This window comes from Dioscorea cayenensis, chromosome 14 (genome assembly GCF_009730915.1).
Source record: "Dioscorea cayenensis subsp. rotundata cultivar TDr96_F1 chromosome 14, TDr96_F1_v2_PseudoChromosome.rev07_lg8_w22 25.fasta, whole genome shotgun sequence".
NCBI classification, from domain to species: Eukaryota; Viridiplantae; Streptophyta; class Magnoliopsida; order Dioscoreales; family Dioscoreaceae; genus Dioscorea; species Dioscorea cayenensis.
The window spans coordinates 20,408,217-20,428,357 of record NC_052484.1 but is presented as its reverse complement, the minus strand read 5'-3'; the positions used below and the strand labels follow the sequence as shown (position 1 = coordinate 20,428,357).

Sequence of the window (20,141 nt, the reverse complement as noted above, 5' to 3'; positions counted from 1 at the left end):
AGGGCGAGAAAAAGATAGTTTAACTAGTTCGATGATTACGGCTAATTGATTCTCAAGATAAGGAAGAAGGCTCACGAAACATCCTTTCAGATAGAGTGGTTGTCCAGTGGGAAGAGGAGGAAGAGGAGGAGGAAGAGGAGGAGGATGATGAGGAGCGGACGAGGTGGTTGTCCATGGGGAGGGTTCTTCACGGTTATTTATGGTGTGAAGTCCACAAGCGGTGACTCTTCGTGTCCGAGAAAAAAAGTTAAGCGACGAGTGGGCCGAGCATTGGTCGATGAGAGCGAGCGGGTGTTCGAAATTTATGTTACCGTGCGTAAGAATTAATGCAGTCATTAATTCTTCATGGCGGAGATCTACTCTCTGCCACACTTGCCACGTGCCACATGCCAACAATTCGGATCAAAGCGAAAAAGATCACCGTTTTCTGCAGAGACTTTGAGAATTTACCGTTTATGAATAGTTATACATGTAAAGATAATGTTAAAGCGGAGATGGGAAGTATTAAGCGGATATGATAATTATTAAACATATTAGTAAAAATATTTAAAGCGGATAATAGCAAATAGTTAAACATTATTTAAAATATACAAATAGATAACCATAAGCGAGGAAGAACTTTACAACGAAATGAACTACGTCAGTAATTCATTTGTTCTTCTCGTCGTAATACTAACTTTACTAACCATAAAGCGAGAAGGCGACGATGGCATACTGCTGCCTCGACAATAAAAATCGACTACGACTTTCGTTTTGAAGATGAAGTGCACTTGACCAATCCGATGGAAATCAATTTCATTTTACGTTCAGAAACCGATTTATATATTTCGGGTATGATAATGAGGGAGAACAACAAGATGTAATGCAACTCCTTGGCATTGTCTATCGAAACCAAGCGAAAGCCCTTGAAAGGTTGAGCATGATGTGATTTGGCGCTTTCTTTCCCACCATTTTCGGGGCCAAAAATGGGATTTCACAACATGGACCCATTTGAAGTGAGCGGTAGGGGGTAAAAGGGAAGTTAAACACTAACTGGAAGGGTCGTCAGGTGGTGTGTAAAAAAAAGTAGGAGGGGGTTTTTGGGAAGTTTTGAAAATTACGATGGGTGAACAGTAATTTTCCCTTAAAAAAATAGTATATATAATAAATACGAAGATAATCTCAATTTGGTATTTATATAATTTTTTTTTAAAGGTAGATAAGCCAGGTGAGAGTTTATCCCTTGACCACTTACTTTCTCACGTGAACATAGTTATATTTAATTAATAGTTTGAATCAAAATTTTTTTAATCTAAATTTACAAATCTTTCTTAGAAAAAAAAAACCTATTAGCCATTTATCAAGTAACTAAACACTATATTTGAGGGTTGCGTTGTATTGTATTTCAAAATTAAATATTTAGATTTTTTTTGAATAGGATAAGTTATCATATATTACACTTAAATGAATAAGATAAAATAAAAAATAAAATATTTTTTTGCTCATGTACTCATTTAGGGTTTCTTAGCATCTCTCACTCCTTCCATTCTTGCACCAAAGGCTTGGTAATAATGAGATAGGTTAAAATAAATATTATTTAAAAAAATATAACTAAATCATAAAAAGTTAATTTTGTTTATTTATGTACAATTTATATCATATCACATAAGATAACAAAATGCGATATGATGCACATCAAACGCATAATAATGAGTTTACTATGTCTCCGCCGGATCCCCTTCCAGATCCACGCTGAATACGAGCATTTGAAGAAGAAGTGTTCTGTGATCCCCATTACAGATGGACAAATCTGTTCGGATATATATTTTTTTACTCTTACCTTATATATCCTATTCATCAAACAACCGAAAAAGAAGAGAGAGAAGAAAAAAATGATATGATAGAAAAAAAAATGATATGAGAGAAACACTATGAGAGAATAGAAAAAAAGATGGGAAGAGAGAAACATGGAGAAAGATCAGGCTCATTCAACGCCTTCTAAATAGGGGTGTAATCGATCGAGTCCGAGTCGAGCAGTAAGCTTCTCAAGTTTGAGCTCGGTTGAAAACTCGCTTCGATACTATGCTCGAACTCAATCGGGTTTTGTTTTTGTAACTCGAGCTTGACTCGATACATAAATCGAGCTACTCGAACTCACCCGATTAAACTTGATAAATGCTAATAAACTTGGTTTAATCATAGATATTCTTATATTCAAACTCGAGCTCAAGCTCAAACGCAATTATATATATATAACAAACCAATATATAATATATACATACAAATACAACTACTCGATTAAGTTTGCAAGCACTCGAGTCAAGTACTAAGATGTTCGAATTTGGCTAGCTCGATTACTCGAGCTACGTGAGCTTTTGCTCGACTCGACCAAAACGAATTGAGTTTGAGCTTTTCCTAAATCGAACTCAAGTAGTTTGTGAGCAGCAGTGTATCATTTAAAACCATACCCCCAGGTAGAGGGGGCAAAACCCGTCGGATCATCTGACCTGGTAGGCCGGGCCACCAACCCGTAACCGGCCTGCACTATAGCAAGTCCGGTTACGGATTGGGTTTTGCCAACCCGGCGAAGCTATGGGTTGACCCGCCGGGTTGACTTTTTTTTAAAAAAAAAAAAAATTGAACAAAACCTCATCAACCAACTCTACCAACATTAGTTGGTTGTTAAATATATATATATAATGGTTAGATATTAACTTAACAAATTCTCAATTGTTTCCATTGAGACTTTGGGGTTCTGTCCCCTGGTTTCTCCTTCTATCTTGTTTTGTTATAGTTGTTCCTTCACTCTCTGTTTGTTCTCTTTGTCTATTCCACCGCTGGTGGGAGTCTGTATCTTTTGCCTATTTTTTAATGCATGTGGTTTATCCACTTTATAAAAAAAAACAAAATAAAATTGTTTCCATTGAAATGTAAATTTATATAAATAATTGGAAGTGTGCTTTGTTTTTTTTTAAGGGTGACAAGCATATGTCTTTATGAAGCGTTGGTTGCGATATAACTCGTGTATTGTTTCTTTCAACGAGGATTATAACTCTTACCACTCCGCACACCACACAAGAAATTTAATTTTAATACCGCTAACCAATTGAATAAAATGGCTTTAGTTCACTAACAAAAAATTTAAACAATAAGCAAATGAGTAATAACTCCAATAAAAAAAATTAAAAAAACTAATATTTATCACATAAAAAAATACCAATAATTTAATTAAATAGATAAAATGAATTTAGTGCAAATGTATGTAGTGGAAGACCTTTTTTAAAAAAAATTATTTTGAAGTTTTTTAGTTGTCCTAACTTCATCTAATTTATTAAAATTATTTTTTATTTTTAGAATTATTTTAAAAACCTTGATTTGAAATATAATTTTTATTTATTTTTTTCAAAGGGTTCAAATCCAATTAACAATTATTACTGTTTTACGGGCGGGTTACGGTTGGTCAAAAACCGATCCGGACCCGATTAACCGGCTCGTGCCCCTCTCCGCCTCTCAAAGATTTCTTTAAGTAATTGGGTTGCATTTTAAAATTCAAATACTTATTAATAGATAATGTGTTTTTCGTACGGATCACAGTGTCTCCTCCTCGCCAGATTCCATGGACGTCCTTACAAAGCTTCAACCAATCTGTGTAGCAATCTCAATAGCACTGTTACTCCCAATTATCCTTGTCCTCAAACTCATCCTTAGGCCTTTGTTCGCCAAGAAATGGAGAAGAAGAAATTACCCTCCAGTTGCGGGAACCGTGTTTCAACAGTTGAAGAACTTCCATAGACTCCAGGACTTCCAAACTGACATCTCTCACAAGTACAAGACTTTCAGGATGCTTACCCCTTCCTGCAACTATGTCTACACTATTGATCCGGTTAACGTTGAGTATATCTTGAAAACTAACTTTGCAAACTATGGCAAGGTATTCCAAACAAGAATCTCTGTACTTGTTGATATGTTTATCCTGTTTTGAAGTTTCTCAAATTTGATGTATTTAGTTGTTTGCTTGTTGGAGATGCAAAAAGATGGGATTTTTGTTGGTTTTTCATCTTGATGTGTTTTTTCGGTGTATGCTGGTAACTATGTTGGTGAACAATCACTTGCATATATGAATTGATTATTTGATTTCCAGGGAAAGGCTTTTCATGATGTTACAAAGGATCTCCTGGGAGATGGGATCTTTGCAGTAGATGGTGAGAAGTGGAGGCAGCAGAGAAAGATTGCAAGCTATGAGTTCTCTGCAAGAGTCTTGAGGGATTACAGTAGTGCAGTGTTCAGAAATACTGCTGCCAAACTGGTTGAGATTATTTCAGTGGCTGTAAACTCTGAACAGATGATTGATATCCAAGTAATTCATCTTTTTGTCGGAGTTCTTCTTTACCTAGCTATGATGACTTTTTGATTCTTTAGAATTACATTCATGGTGTTACTTTCAGGACTTGTCAATGAAATCAACCTTGGATTCAATATTCAAGGTTGGATTTGGGGTGGAGCTTGGCACACTTTCAGGTTCCAACAAGGAAGGGAGAAACTTTGCAAAGGCATTTGATGATGTAAACCGAACAATATTGAAGCGCTTCCTTGATGTCTCTTGGAAAATTAAGCGGTTTCTCAGTATTGGTGAAGAAGCTGATATGAAGAAGAACATCAGATACATTGATGATTTCGTTCATATGCTTATGAAGGAGAAGATGGAACAATCAGCTAATCACAAGGATGATGTTGTAAGTCAAATGAAATTTTACATCTCAAGCTTTTTGTGAGTATTGAAAATTGTTCATTATGGGTGCTTTGACTTTGTAGATGATCAAAGAGGATATTTTGTCAAGATTTCTAATGGAGAGGAAGAAGGATCCTTCAACCATGAGTGATCAGTACTTGAGAGACATAATCTTGAATTTTGTCATTGCAGGCAGAGACACAACTGCCGGTACACTCTCATGGTTCTTCTATATGCTGTGCAAGCATCCTGATGTGCAGGAGAAGGTAGCACAAGAAATCAGAGAAACAACCAACACCAAAGACAAAATTCCATTCAGTGAATTTTCCTTAGCTTTAACTGAAGAAGCCCTCAACAACATGCAGTATCTGCACGCAGCTCTATCGGAAACACTAAGGCTATACCCTGCTGTTCCATTGGTAATTTATCTACTCATTCTTAATTTGTAAAATATGTGTGATTTCATAACAATTCATGGATTTTTGATTTTACCTGAAGGATGCAAAGGAATGCTCCTCAGATGATACATTGCCAGATGGTTTTGCCGTGAAGAAAGGGGATATGGTGAACTATCAGCCTTATGCTATGGGCAGAATGAAGTTCCTCTGGGGTGATGATGCGGATAACTTTCGCCCTGAGAGATGGTTCAATGATGAGGGGGTTTTCCAGCCAGAGAACCCTTTTAAGTTTACTGCTTTCCAGGTGAGCTACCATGAAACTAAAAATCAAGAATTTGGTAATTTTTTCAGTTTTCTATCAGGGTGCTTATATCTGTTTTTGGCTGGCAGGCTGGTCCAAGAATCTGCCTAGGAAAGGACTTTGCCTACAGACAAATGAAGATCCTTGCCGCAACTCTCCTACAGTTCTTCAGGTTCAAACTCTGGGATGAGAACAAACTGGTAAATTATAGGACTATGTTAACTCTTCAAATTGATGGAGGGCTCCAATTATGTGCGATGCAAAGGTAAAAATTGTCTTTGTGCTATAGACACCAGTCTCAAATTCCTTAAGTCAAGGATGTAACTGAAGAAGTGATAGTCTTATCAATACATAGTGTGTTCGTATATCAGCAATGGCACAAACTGGATTCTGTGTTCTGTATATGCTAGAAGTTCTTAATTTGGACCTGATTTCTCCCATTTTGTAAATTTCAGTAGTTACATCTTGAAAAATAATTGATGAGAAAACAAGACTTGAAACCTTAGCGAGACTCAATTGTTATCTCTGGATAGCTAAGCAAAGGGGCATTTCTTTATCTTTTTTGCTTAGTTCCAGTGAGATACCAGGACATTATAATTGATTTCTCCCAGCAGTTTTTTGTTTTGGGAGAAGATATACGTATTAAGGTATCTGAATTGATCAGTTTGCCTAAATCATGCGACGTTGAGAATAATGCAAGATAAATAAAAGGATATGACACCTTAACTTTCAGAAAACGCTCCAAAAAGCATAGTCTTGTGATAATAAAGGCACTCTCGGAAAAGCTATCTTGAATAGATTTAGGGTGATGCATAGGTACCTTTGGGAGGTTTAGATTGCCGAACTGATTTCTAAATGCTTATGAGATGGTAAACAAGTATAACATACTGACTTGTAAATAATGCAATTGCTGCAAATCTTGAGATCGGCCTGGAAGAAAGTTATTGCATAGGAAGAATGGTTTTTAAAGACTTTAACATTGTCCGCATCATAAATTTCGTTTCTAACATTTTTATCCTCTGTCTCATACAAAACAATGCTCTCAATAATTATATTTCCAAGAATTCTGTCTAGTGCTAGCAGGGTATAGACATTTAACCCTTTGCATGAATTGATAGAAATTTGGCACATTATCAGCACTATAGAAGAACACACACACAAACGGGATCAGTTTCCATAGCATTCTCTTCTATTTCAGACTGGGAAAATTCACATCTGAAAATTTAGTTACTTGTACAGTTGTACCCCTGATTTTCCAAATCACAAGATGGAAATAAAAGTCAGAAAAAGAATAAATGATGATGCTTGAGATCAATGTTGGGAAGTAATAAGGTTAAACAAAACAGAGATGAAAAAAATGCTGTGCCAAGGAAGTGGTATTAAATATGTTTATTTATTGATGTTTCAGTCTTTCAGAAGAAATTTATGATTACTGCAGTATAAAATTAATAAGGTATGATAGCAAACTTAAGCCAGAATAAGAACAGACAACTAACTAGCAAACAAAAGAAATCAGCTCATTGATGCTGATAAATAAAGAAGCAAGGGTATCCAAATTAATCTTTGTCTTCAGATTCTTTCAATCTTCATTTAACTCTTAACCAATTACTGATTATCCAACAATCAAAATGTCTTGCCTGAAAGCAATTGAAGGGAAAAAATGCAGAAAACAAAAACCTCACAATTGAAGATCATAGTTTCTATTATATTCATGTTCTAATTTGCTTTAGATCAATTATTATGCGTCTTCCTTTTGGCTTATACATTGTCTCATTTTCTTGTATTAAATGGTTAAAGACAACATGATACATCCTGTATCCATTAGGAATTTACAATCATGAAATCTGTTTTCTCTGTTAGCAACTATATAGATTAATCTATATAGTTGTCCTTCATTGAAGGAACCATCTTTCATCAACTCTTTTCCTATGCAAAACATTTAAGGATTGTCATTCTGTTCTGAACTAATTTTTCTGAGTTAATATGCCTGCAAAGTGCAAACTTGTTTCTAGTATAAATGTTTGCTTGTTTAAGAAATTGAGCCAGTTGCATGCTTGAGAATTTACTCAGGGTATTGTCCCACGTAATGGTGCTCAATAAGTTTAACAGAAGAAACTCTGCAAAATGCACTACTCCCATGTAGCTTTTAACTGATTAGGCTATACCCTGCACTGAAGCTGCTCCTCTGGTAATTCACTGCCACTTAAGTTTGGTAAATGCAGGTTTATAGTGCATTGCAGCCTCATTTTAATGTATTTAAAGCACAATTCCTCCAATGCTCTGTTAGATGATACCTTCTCTGATACCTAGGAAATGAGGGATACTTAATGATTGAAGAAGAAGAGCCGGATTGTGTATATAAAAAAACAAATAAATAAATGTAAACAGTTGAATAATTATCTCTCAAAGATGAAAGATATGAACAATTATTTGATACAAACATATGAAATTACATTTGGGATGTCTGAATTAGGAAATTGAATTAATAAGGAAGAGTGTACTAAAACATTTCAATGTTTTAGATTATTATCAAAAAATAAATAAATAAATAAATAAAGAACAAATGATTTCATGGCTTATAGACACTTAAACAAAGAAACCACTTGAAGTATTCATTGTCAAATCCCAATCAGTTGACAACACTGCAAACCTTCCTGATCTGACCAGAAGAACCGGTGAGAGGACTGATGTCTCCCATCTTCACCATAGCAGAAGCAAAGTCAGAGTAGAAGGCGGTTTTGTCTTTGCTGTAGCTAGTTACAATATCATCAGTGGATCCACCATTAAACAGAACTTGATCAGAATGAAGTAATCCCTTCTTCTGAATGAGATTCTTGTAGTAGTTGTTGTCAAAAGAGTTGGGTGTCACAAGATCAAGAGGAGCCAAGTTGCCATTGCCATCAGACACAGGACAACCTCTCCTCCTCATTCTAGCAAAGCCTGCGTCAATGTTAGTATCATTGTAAACTCTCCCTCTAAAGGTGGCGCATTGAGCCTGCCCTATTGTATGAGCACCTGCATGCATATCATTGACTTATGTTTGGTAATTAAGAAGAATGCTAAGATGTTCTGAGGTTGATTAATGAGCATTCACTACAAATATTACCTGAGAGTGCAACCATGTCTCTAACGCTTAAACCTTGCTTAGCAAATGAAGAGATCTGTGCATCAAGATCATTGAAAGCTATTGGCAGGTCTGCCTCAGCTAAGTCTTTGCTTGCTGTTATAGAGTCTCTTCTTCCAAGCTTCACTGTCCACATCGGACCATTCACCTGTCAAACAAGCATTAATTTCTTATTATTTAGACATGGCTACAGCTTTCAACATTCATTATTAATATTAATTTATATAAGTAATAGGAAACACACACACACATATATACACTGCACGTACATATTCAGAAGCATCTCGTGAGGCAACAGCAAGGATGTCAGCACAGGAAACAACACCAGGGCAAGCCTTCTCAACTGTTGCTTTTATGCTATCAACCACTTCAAAGCCTCTCAAAGAACGGAAGTTCTGGAATGCGTTTTTCTCACTATTGATTGAAGGAGCATCATCCAGCAGAACTGATGCATCACATCCCTGCATGGGATCATATATATAATGCATTCAAGATACTGTTATGCAAACTAGTTCATAGCATGCCGTCTCATGCATGCAGCATGCATCCATTAGAGTATAATAGATAACGTACCTGAACAAAGCAATCATGGAAATGGAGACGGATAAGGGACGCAGCCATGCGGCGCTCCTTAGCAATGGCTGTCCTGACTGCTTTCCGAATGGTCGACAGTGCTGCCGGGCATGACTTATCATAGAAGGTTGATGTTAGCTGTGCATCGGTCTGCCTGGCAGACGCCATTAGCAACAGCATTATAGCAACAAAGCACGAGACACAGACTCTTGATCCCATTTTTTTATCTCTAAACCTTTTAACTTACAACTGGTTATAATGATTGAATTATTTGGGATGGTGCATTGCTCTGAACTATTTATAATAGGCATGGCTAACTAGAGGTATGGATATATATTCATTATTCAACGCGTTGGGTGGAATGAGATGGGGTTTCCTTGTCAGACTCGTCACCCAAGGTGTGCTAATTAGGTTGCTATAGAATGGGTCTGAGCCTTCTCTTCTGCATGGGAAACTCATGACTTTTAATGTATAACAATAATACAAATAAAAGCACGGCTGTAAGGCACATGGATTGCACAAAGGATGCTTGTTTGAATAAGAAAAGAAAAAGAAAAATCTAAATCTTAATCCTTTTATTTTGAATTAGTCCTTTGACCACTGTGTGTTTGCAAATGTAGATCCTTTCCATACATGGCTTGAAATGCTAGTGGGTTTGTTGGATGTTCCAGCTATAGATGAAAGGGCGTGTAGAGCGTTTTTGGAGTCTAAAATGTGGTGCAGCCTCTTGTGGGTTGACCTTTTATTGTTTTGTGAATATGTGAGAAATTGGCAAGTTCGAAGTTTTATTTATTTATTTGACATTTAAGTTTGAGAATATGACAAGATTAATATATAGGTATGGAGTCTAGTTTAGTTTTTATGGAGATGATACTTTCATATTGGTATATCTTATAATAAATTTATTTCCATGTACCAGCATGGTCATACATATGCATCTCGTGCGGCATTTAATAGGTTTTTTTTTTTAACAAAGGCGATAAATGCCGTCCTACAATAGGGTGGGACAAATATATATACGGAGCCTCTTACCTTGCAACTCTAGAGGGGAAAGAAACAACATCCTCCCACAGGGGACTCACAAATAGTGAACAGTGCATGTACAGTATTTACAATACGTGTACAGTATTCGATTCTGGACGTCAGCGCATTCATTGTCTAAGTAACATACTACTGCACTAAGTAGTGGTTATTGATTTACTTTTCTCATATGCTCTTATATTTATAATAATATATACTTGAGGTTAATAATTTTTTTAAATAAAAAAAAATTACATGTATTAAAAACAAACATCCACATTTAATAAGTGATTTACTCGCCAAAACCACTTAGTTAGGGTAGTTAATTAATGGTAATAACTAAGGGGAGGAGAAAGACGCTTAGAGTTAGAAATCCCAAAATTTAAAAATTGCACGTGAGGCATCAACTCCACGCATGTCCAGGGATATGATCCCTTTGTTGAAAAAAAAATAAATGTGACCAACATTAAAATTAATACGATTTTAGAAATTAAGGGTTTCAGTCTCTACATAAAATTAGTTACTCTTTATAGCTTTTTCCCCTATTATCCAAAAATTTTTTAAATAAATGTATAAACAGATTTATATATTTTGTATATTTGGGAAGGGCAAGGGTTTGAATCCTTCCCCTATAGTACTGTTCATATATAATACACTTGGGTAAGATACTGTTCATCAGTACTATTTATTAGTATGGGAGTGAGTCCCCTGTGAAAAAAACAGATGGTTTCACCCCTCCAGAAATATAAGGCGGAGGGATTTTCATATAAAGTCTGTAAACTACTGGTGTATTTTTGTACCTGCTTTTTCCTTTAGATAATCCCTTAAATGGGAGTGTTTGTCGCCTATTAGTCAAAAAAAAAATTATCCTCTCTAGATAATATTCAACTAATAAAATAATTAACAATTAATGATTTTTTTTATCATGAAAGTGTTAGGATTATGACCTCGAATGCCAATGAGGACACTTGTATTAGGGCATTTCCATTTGTATTATACATTCTTATTCTTATTAAATAGGCATTTATTTTGATGTTCATATAAATCTTGTGATGGCTTATAATTAGTTTTGAATATCATAGTCCATGTGCATTAAGTTAAACATTCTACTCTTTGTGGAATAAAGAGAAGAGCACTAGAAAGGTTTGGTACTTATACACTTAAATAGTTCGCAAATCGGAGAACCTTTAATTGGCATTAAAGGTTCATAAGGATTTGTATGACATATATTTTGACAAAGAGTGCTAGTCGAAAACTATGGAATAGTGGGAGCATATGTCATAAATGTATCATTGGGAATTGGTGTATTCGAACATGACTCGCAACAATCCAATCACATGGGTTTTACTTTTTCACAGTCAATGATTGAGATTGTTAGTTATGATCAAATGAGTGGACCTTGGACCTGAGGTATATGATCACAATGTACTTGTGACGTCTAGTCTGTTACTAGAGTTGTTAGGCTCAGTTCATCTTTTGGTAGAGCCGACCTCGAAGTACGACTATGTCGGGCAGGTAGTAGTTGTGAGTGATCACCAAGAAGGAATTCGTTCTCTCGGAAGTAAACGAGTCAGTATCCTATGCGACTATAAGTATGTGAGATTAGAAGGCCTTGGCCAAGGCAGTCAAACTAATCATGTGGGGCACGAAGGGTAGTTTAGCAATCTCACCCTACTATAGTTTTTTGCATATGATCGAGTTCAGTGAGTTTGACAATTACCATGGCTCTCACTCAGTTGGGATACAAGAACGAGAGGTTTATACACATATGGCAATCATAATCGGAAAGGTTCATAATGATCTACTCATTCGTGTTCAATTGGGTTACGACGTGGGGCCACGAGACTGGCTAGGTGTCACCCACGTCCTTTGGTATCCTCCCATTGCCAATCGGAATGAACCTAGGGAGTTACGCTTAAAGGAATAAAGAATCAGTCTCGTTTTGAGTACAGAGGTAAAATTATCAATTTACAATTTACTTCATGGATGAGTGAAATTGTAAATTGGTCTAGGGTTTTTGTCTTAAGTTTAAATTTTGATTTAAATTCGATGGAGTTGAATAGATAATCAAAATTATGAGGACTCAAAGATAAAAGTGGTTTTAGTTAGATTAGGACTCATATTTCTAATAGAACTTCTATGGTAATGTTTATCATATTATGAAGGTTCATATTGTGAATAGGACTTCATAATTGAATAATGTTTATCATGTTTTATAAAGTCTCTATAAATATGACTCCTCTCCAACTATAGACTCAACTCAATTAATTCTCTAGTGAGAAAATCCCCAAGCTCTCTCTTTCTCTCTAACCCTAGCCGCTATTTGGAGAAGAGGAGAATGTCTCTTAATTCCAGCACGTGATCTAGAGGCGTGGAACTTTCGTTCGGTGCTAGGAGATCTACGACAATCTGAGAGATAAATTCGGCGCATCAAAGGAAAGAAAATCATTAAGAGGTAATTTTCTAGGCCTTTTAATTAAATTACAATGCCCATTAAAATAATTAGAATATATATTACAAATATATTATTGATTCCGCATGCCCTTTTAATGTTATTTGCTTTTTGTGATATTGCCTAATAGATAGATCATTTTCCTCGATTTTTTTACCAAGGTGTTTTACCAAGGATGTAGTAGAAACCGCCATACTTAATTGACTGTCCATGCAAGAAGAAACAAGGACACCAAGAGACACCTGGCTCAAGGATTTTCTTTTTTTTTTTTCTTTTTTTGGGAAAAAAAGCCATTTGTAACTAAGACGTTCTTATCTGATGAAGATCTTAATTCATGTATTTATATGGATCATTTGAATTATTAAAAAAAAAATTATAAACCATAATATATATGTGCGTGCCCTCTTATATATATATATATATGCCCTCTTCTTATTTAATTCTTGTTATTTATTTATTAATTTATTATTTTGGACGCTTGCATTCATTGAAATGAAAATGAAGAATAAGAGAATTCTTATTCAACTAAATAGGCAGTGCGATGGAAGACAAGAAGAATATGGCCTTAATTTATACCCCCAACAACATTGTTGCACAGTGAAAAGTATTGCCATTAAAAATTCAAGTCCTCTTTAAACATAATAGTGGTAATTCTTTGATTATAAGTGCGGGTTTGCAGCTCAAACTCCATATCGCTAGGTGTATAGATTGAACGATCAACTCCCGATCAATGTGCACATCATATTGTATTTTTTTATATAAAAATAGATAAACCACTACTTTATTGAAAAGAATCAACTCAAACATATCACCATACTGCATTTATCAAATATATATATATATAAATATAATAAGAAATATGAAGCTTAAGTTTAATATGCCCAGTGTTATTCTACATAGGCACCTATGTAGAATAAACCATTATAATTAATTGAAGAGGATGTTACACCCTCCAAGGGAGCTTAAATTTTTTTACATATAATCGAGGCTTTAAAGCAATATTTATGTTGACAATATGTTAAAACTGATTTTTTTATATATAAAAGTGAGAAAACCGAAAATATAGAATTCATAAGTGCAAAAAAATTAAAGATAGAAACATAGAAAACCAAAAAGTACAACAAGAAAAACTGTAAAAAAACAAAAAGAAATTAAAGGGGCATCAATAGAGATGATGCAAACCTAAAACCTATACACAGAAAAAGAAAAAGAAAGGGAGAAAGACGAGCTGCAGCATAGCAGACGAGGTCCAAAAGAGGTCGACTCAGACAGGCAAAGCGGGATCCCTCCCTAGGTTGATGTTGCGCCATACTGAATTTTTTTTTTTTTTTGAGAAAAAATGAATAAATTACTGATTTATTGAATGGAAAGACAAAAGTACAAAAGTTAAATTCTCTCACCAGAAGTGAGGGGACAAATTACAATTAATAAAACAGAGAAGTAGAAAGTAGATAAAAGTCTAAGAAGGCGGAAGATATCGTCTGGCATCTCAGGACTGTCTAGAAATGTAGAAGGAGCAACTACTCCTGAGCTGCATTGTGGTCGGAATAGCCAGTAGGATTTGAGGTTCTAGCGCTGTAAAAGTTGAGTGAGCGCTTGATTTTCTGTGATGCTTCATTGAGATTTTGTTGATACCTATCAGCAGCTGTTGAGAATCAAGAAAGAAGCATATTAGCAGTTTTATAAATAATATTGAGATGCGATGATGCAGTTAATTGAAAGATGCGATTGTTTTTTTTCGAGCCAAATATTCCACAAGATTGCACTGGAAGTGAGGTCCCAGAGGATTCGGTGTTGAGGGACTAAGGATGGTATCCAATTGGTCCACAGTAAGGGAATTGTCTGTGGAAGAGAGTTTAATTCTAAAATTTGAGAAAAAAATGCCCAAATACGTTTGGAGAAAACACAGTCGATGAAGAGATGTTGAAGATTCTTAGAGGCATTGTGGTAAAGGACACAGGTATCGGTGGAGTTTTGAAAATAGTAACCTTTCTTGAAAAGATTTATGAGAGTGAGGATTTTGTCCTCCCCAACAAGCCAGCAGAAAAGAGTGATTTTGCTAACTGCTTTTGTCCTCCCCAGCGAGCGTACTGATTTTGTTAACCAAATCAAATACTTAATTTTATTTAATCAAACAGATAAATCACAATTAAAAAGAAATCAAAGTACATAACACTTGCGTTTGGAAATACCAAACATAATGATCTTAAACCAAAATAATACAACAGGCTTGAGAAAGAATCTTGTGGCAGCAAAGATATAACAAAGAATGACAAAACATTTGATGACATAGATATAGACACTTAATTAAACAACAAAAAAAATCCAAACCAACTGTTGAATGTTCATCATTAGTTGACAGCACTGCAGATCTTCCTAATCTGGCCAGATGAACCAGTAAGAGGACTGATGTCTCCCATCTTCACCATAGCAGAAGCAAAGTCAGAGTAGAAAGTGGTCTTGTCTTTGGTGTAACTAGTCACAATATCATCAGTTGATCCACCATTAAAAAGAACTTGATCGGAATGAAGTAATCCCTTCTTCTGAATCAGGTTCTTGTAGTAGTTGTTGTCAAAGGAGTTGGGTGTAACCAGATCAAGTGGAGCCAAATTTGTATCACCATCAGACACAGGACAACCACGTCTCCTTGTACTAGCGAATCCAGCATCAATGTTGGTGTCATTGTAAATCCTACCCCTGTAGGTGACGCACCGAGCTTGGCCTATTGTATGTGCACCTGCATGCATATCATTCATTGCCGTTATATATTAGCTTGGCAAAATGCAAGGATAGATGTTAATGACCACTAGTTAATTATTACCTGAAAGTGCAACCATGTCTCTAACGCTTAAACCCTGCTTGGCAAATGAAGAGATCTGTGCATCAAGATCATTGAAAGCTATTGGCAGGTCAGCCTCAGCTAAGTCCTTGTTTGCTGTGGTAGAGTCTCTTCTTCCAAGCTTCACTGTCCATGTAGGTCCATTCACCTGTCAAATATTAATCCCTCATGATTAAAGTGTTCATGACCAGATTAAAAATATATAAAGGAATTATTTTATGTACATATTCAGAAGCATCACGAGATGCAACAGCAAGAATGTCAGCACACGAGACAATGCCAGGGCAAGCTTTCTCCACTGCAGCTTTGATGTTAGCAACGACATCAAACCCTCTCACTGACCCTGCATTCTGGAATGCGTTTTGCTCACTAGTGATGGAAGGGGCATCATCCAGTAGAATAGATCCATCACATCCCTGTATGCAATATTATTATCAACTTAGCTACAGTTTAAACAACGCGTAGCTCGTGCATGCATGCATGCATGCAAACTAATTAGTATACGCGCACACACACCTGAACAAAGCAATCATGGAAATGGAGGCGGATGAGCGAGGCTGCCATGCGACGTTCCTTGGCAATGAGCCGTTCTCACAGCACTCCGGATGGTTGAGAGTGCGTTAGGACATGAACTGTCATAGAAGGTTGATGTCAGCTGGGCATCAGTCTGCATGTTGGACATCATCATCCACAGCATGACGGTTGCAACGCAGGCAACATGGATGTTTAAACCCTTAGAAATCATTTCTCTTGCTGATTAATCAAATTATCGCAGCGCCTCAGGAAATTTGCAAAGGTTGAAGGGAGAAGCTAAAGAGGCAGTTGAATTGTATGTGAAGAACGTGTTGAATAGCTTAGGCTAATTTATAGAGGTTCATAGCCGTCTTCTTCTAATAAATAGGCCAAACTTCAACGTGTGGGAAATGAGATGGAGTTCCCTGGTCAGCCTTGCGGCCTTGCCAACTTAATTCAAGTCTTCACGTATGCATGCATGCATGCATGAGTATATACCATATTATAAATTATTACAAGTAACGTTGGAGTGTACCTTAAAGTCCTGCACGAAAATTATTATATCCAGAGATGATAAATTAGACTAAATATTCAAATGTAGACATTGTCCAAGCTGAGCTAGCTGCCTTGCGGTAGGTAAGGGATAAGAGCATATTAGAATGCAACCTTGGACTACTGTGTGCCCCACTGGCCACATTAATCCTGAAGCACTAGGGTCCAGAATATCGACTGTCCAAAAGAGATTAGGACTTTCTTTTTGTTTTTTTGGTCAAATTTTAGGTTTTAATTACGTACAAACAGATTAATTCAGTTGCCATGGTTAAGCTCTTCAATTATCATAACTAATGTTAACTGATCGTGTCATTTCAATTGGAAATCCATAGAAATAGCATAAGAAGGAAATGTTAAACGTTGGGGGCTAGTTTCCACAACCTTGGCAAGCTCAGCATATATAGAAATAAGGTGTAAAATCAAGGAAGGATTTAATGCTTGTGCATGGAGAAGGGAGACTTGAAGCAATTTAATTACAATATGGGACAACCTAATTCAGATCATAATAAGGCCATAGTTATATTAATTATATTATGTTTTTCAGAATTGACAATTAAACTGTTACATAGGGATCCACCACCCTAATTTCTGTATACATGTAACATAAACATTGTTATTTGAAGAGATCAATTAAATCTATTGAATTAGTCGTACTAGGCTCTTTCCTTGTAGCTAGGTTTCGTCTACTCATTATCATCCCAATAAAACCCAGCTGGGATTAATGACGTTGACATTGTAGGTTTCATCAGGTCATCATCATCTTAACATAACCAACGAATATTGCAATGTGGTAGGTAGGAGTGAAAAGCATATATCTCCTAGACAAACTATTGAAAATTGAAGGACATAAGTTTGCAGCAACTATTATTTGAACATGCATGCAGAGTAAACATATTGATTAAGTGGCAGAACTTTACTTGGAAAAGCAAAATAAAGGCATGCAAAAACGCCTAATTAACCACCAGCTGTGGCACTAGAGCAACCGGCCGGCGCCCACGACCGAACACAATGGTCAAATCAAGCCATCTTAATCCATATTTAGTTTGTGTGTACTCAGGTTTGCTTGGCCATGAGAGGCAAAAATTAATTCAGGGCCTGCTTAAAGTCACTAATTTTTATTTACTAAAGTCCTCGCTAAATTTTAAGAAGGAACCTGTAATTTATTTAATAAAAATTATTTTTTTATTTATTTATTTTTAGAATGAAATGTTAAACTCGTTATCAAACACAAAAATGGGTAATAACATAATTAGGCTGTTAAAGATGGTAGAAGAAAACATATATATAAATTTTTAAAAATTAGTCGAAAGAAGATATTTTTTTCACAAATGTAACAAACATAATTAGGATTATGTGTTCCAAAAAATCTTGTGTACTCTCACTTGATCACATGGAATTTGGGCTATACATCTGCACTTTATAATTGAAGACATGTTACCACCATTACTTTTAATGGTTTTGAACCTCTCACACCAATTAAAAAAAATTGAATTGATTAAATATTAAAATAAAAAAAATATATTAGTTTATTATAACAAATTATTATTGGAAGAACTAAAAAATATTTAAGATTTCAAAATTATTATAAAAGTTAAAACTTTAAAACTAATAATAAATTAAGCCTCCAAAAGTGTGAGGGAATAGTAATTATTTTAGTAGCCTTACCCTTAACCTTCTCTTCAATTACGGTTGAACTTGACAATTCTAGTTGATTACACCAGTTTTGATTTCTTATAATCAAAAGCTATCTAAGACGTACTGCATCCATGTATTTTCTTTGTCCAATATGGGGTTGTGCAACGAAACCATTTTTTTTTATAAAATAAATAAACCAATAATTAATTAAAAAAAATAGACAGAAAGAAAAACAAGTGTACAAAAATAAAAAAAATAAAAAAAAACAAGAAACAAACACATGAACGAGAGGCTAAACACAGTCACCAAAAATGAAGCGAGCTTTAAAAACACAACGAAAGCAAAAACAAAAGATAAAAGACAACTGAGGAGGTGAATTCGTCCACTGGTATCCAACAAAACCAACTTGGTATAACCCTTTAAGTTTTATTTTTATTTTTATTTTTATTTATTTATTTATTTATTTAGAAACTGAACTTAACCACTAGAGTTTTAGCCCTTTAGGTAATTCACCACAGGCTGTGGATGTATGGTTTTTTATACATATTTGACATAGTATGGTATATCTTAATTAATTAGGTATATCTATATGTCTAGCATTTACTAACCTCTATTAGAGATGGGCATGGGGTCGGGTGGGTGTGAGTCCCACCCCTTAATTAAATCCTAGCCATTGATATTATCTTTTAGTCCTAGCCGTTGATTTTGTTTTCAATTTCAAAACCCTAGACACCTCTTCGGCTCCTTCCGATTTAGATCGCCGTTAGGAAAAGAGAAAGACCTAGTCTTATCTTTCTCTCCCTATTTGCTGGGTGGTGTCAGCGACGAGGAAAAGAGAAGGATCTCGCCATCACGGGTTTGGTTGATTCACTGTTATTGATGAGGTAAGAACCCTCTTCCTCAGATCTTTGAAAATTATTGTAGAATTATTATTGTTATTTTTCTAGATCTTGATATGGTAATGTCGGATATTAGTGATGGATGGGTAAAGGTTAACTTCTTGTTTGAGGAGTTTAATTTGAGATTAATTTGATAGGTTTCAGATTTTGTTTTTGATAATGGCAGAAACTCCTCTTCGATTTTAGGGGCTTTTAAAGGCATAATTTGGAGGAGAGTAAAATAAGAAACTTGTAGAGTTTGACGTTAAATAAGTACCTTCCAAATTTCAGAATTTTTGAAGTAGTATCCTGTAAATTATATACTTTAAACTCAGGTGACACGGACAGCTTTTCTGTGCAGCCCTTGAAAATTTATTAATTTATTTCATGATGTAGAGTCTAATTTAGATTTTGACTTATATAAAAAAGTTGTTGAAGATGATTTTATCTTTGTCTCTGCCAAAGTTTAGAATTTGTACCGCTGTAAATTGTGAGATATGATTATATTTCTATAGGTGTGCTCAATGGCATTTTTGCAGAAAGCATGAAGATTGATTTGAGAATTTAATGATCTTAGAGGTTGAATCAGGACTCATATTTAATAAAAAAATTTGTTCCATTTTGAGTTAATTATATGTTCTTAAAGTTTGATCTTATTTAAAGTTATATGTCTGAAATTGTTGGTTTGCATAATTATAATTTTTATAAGTGATCGCTTAAATTTTGCAATTCTCAAATCTTTGTGAGATTTGGTTATGTTATAGATGTAGATGTCTAGTTTTTTTAGAAGTTTGAAATTTCTGATTTGGGTTAAAATTCGCAAAGCTATGCTAATTTCAATCTTAAGGGGAGTTAGTTATTAGTCTCGACTTTTGTAGCTTCGTTAATGTTTTGAAAATATTTTTGCATTCATATGAATTTTAGAATTTGTTTTTTCTGTAATTCTGATGGGTTATTTCCAAAAATAGGACTTTCTGAGAAAACTCGATTGGTGTGAATTTGAAATATGCTCGTTAGACAGGTAAGTATCTCACATATAAATCCGATTATATGTATATACTTGAAAATTCTAGTTTTCTGAATTTTTGAAATTTTGGAGAAAAATACTTATTATTTCGATTTATATTTTGAATTACTTATTTATTTAT

At 35.1% G+C, this 20,141-nt stretch overlaps 2 protein-coding genes and 1 pseudogene across 2 annotated transcripts; 1 reads left to right on the top strand and 2 right to left on the bottom strand.

The window, feature by feature from the left end:
- The first annotated feature begins 3,550 nt into the window (after positions 1 to 3,550).
- Positions 3,551 to 5,912, top strand: LOC120276467 (cytochrome P450 704C1-like). Its single transcript, XM_039283219.1, has 6 exons — positions 3,551 to 3,910; positions 4,121 to 4,336; positions 4,425 to 4,712; positions 4,792 to 5,127; positions 5,207 to 5,410; positions 5,497 to 5,912. Exons 1-6 carry the CDS (start codon positions 3,596 to 3,598, stop codon positions 5,674 to 5,676), a joined length of 1,539 nt encoding a protein of 512 aa, XP_039139153.1. The 5' UTR covers positions 3,551 to 3,595; the 3' UTR covers positions 5,677 to 5,912.
- A 2,084-nt stretch (positions 5,913 to 7,996) lies between these two features.
- Positions 7,997 to 9,341, bottom strand: LOC120275912 (lignin-forming anionic peroxidase-like). Its single transcript, XM_039282645.1, has 4 exons — positions 9,105 to 9,341; positions 8,801 to 8,992; positions 8,514 to 8,679; positions 7,997 to 8,422 (listed from the first exon to the last, which is right to left on the bottom strand). Exons 1-4 carry the CDS (start codon positions 9,321 to 9,323, stop codon positions 8,037 to 8,039), a joined length of 963 nt encoding a protein of 320 aa, XP_039138579.1. The 5' UTR covers positions 9,324 to 9,341; the 3' UTR covers positions 7,997 to 8,036.
- Positions 9,342 to 14,879: 5,538 nt separating this feature from the next.
- Positions 14,880 to 16,160, bottom strand: LOC120276016 (annotated as a pseudogene).
- Positions 16,161 to 20,141: the final 3,981 nt, after the last annotated feature.

Bases quoted from the DNA above. Each gene is read 5' to 3' on its own strand.
- LOC120276467 (XM_039283219.1), top strand. From the start codon at position 3,596: ATGGACGTCCTTACAAAGCTTCAACCAATCTGTGTAGCAATCTCAATA. The intron at 4,337-4,424 runs GTAATTCATCTT...TGTTACTTTCAG, and splicing joins AACAGATGATTGATATCCAA to GACTTGTCAATGAAATCAAC. The intron at 4,713-4,791 runs GTAAGTCAAATG...TTGACTTTGTAG, and splicing joins CTAATCACAAGGATGATGTT to ATGATCAAAGAGGATATTTT.
- LOC120275912 (XM_039282645.1), bottom strand. From the start codon at position 9,323: ATGGGATCAAGAGTCTGTGTCTCGTGCTTTGTTGCTATAATGCTGTTG. The intron at 8,993-9,104 runs GTACGTTATCTA...GATCCCATGCAG, and splicing joins TCCATGATTGCTTTGTTCAG to GGATGTGATGCATCAGTTCT. The intron at 8,680-8,800 runs GTACGTGCAGTG...CTTGTTTGACAG, and splicing joins CACGAGATGCTTCTGAATAT to GTGAATGGTCCGATGTGGAC.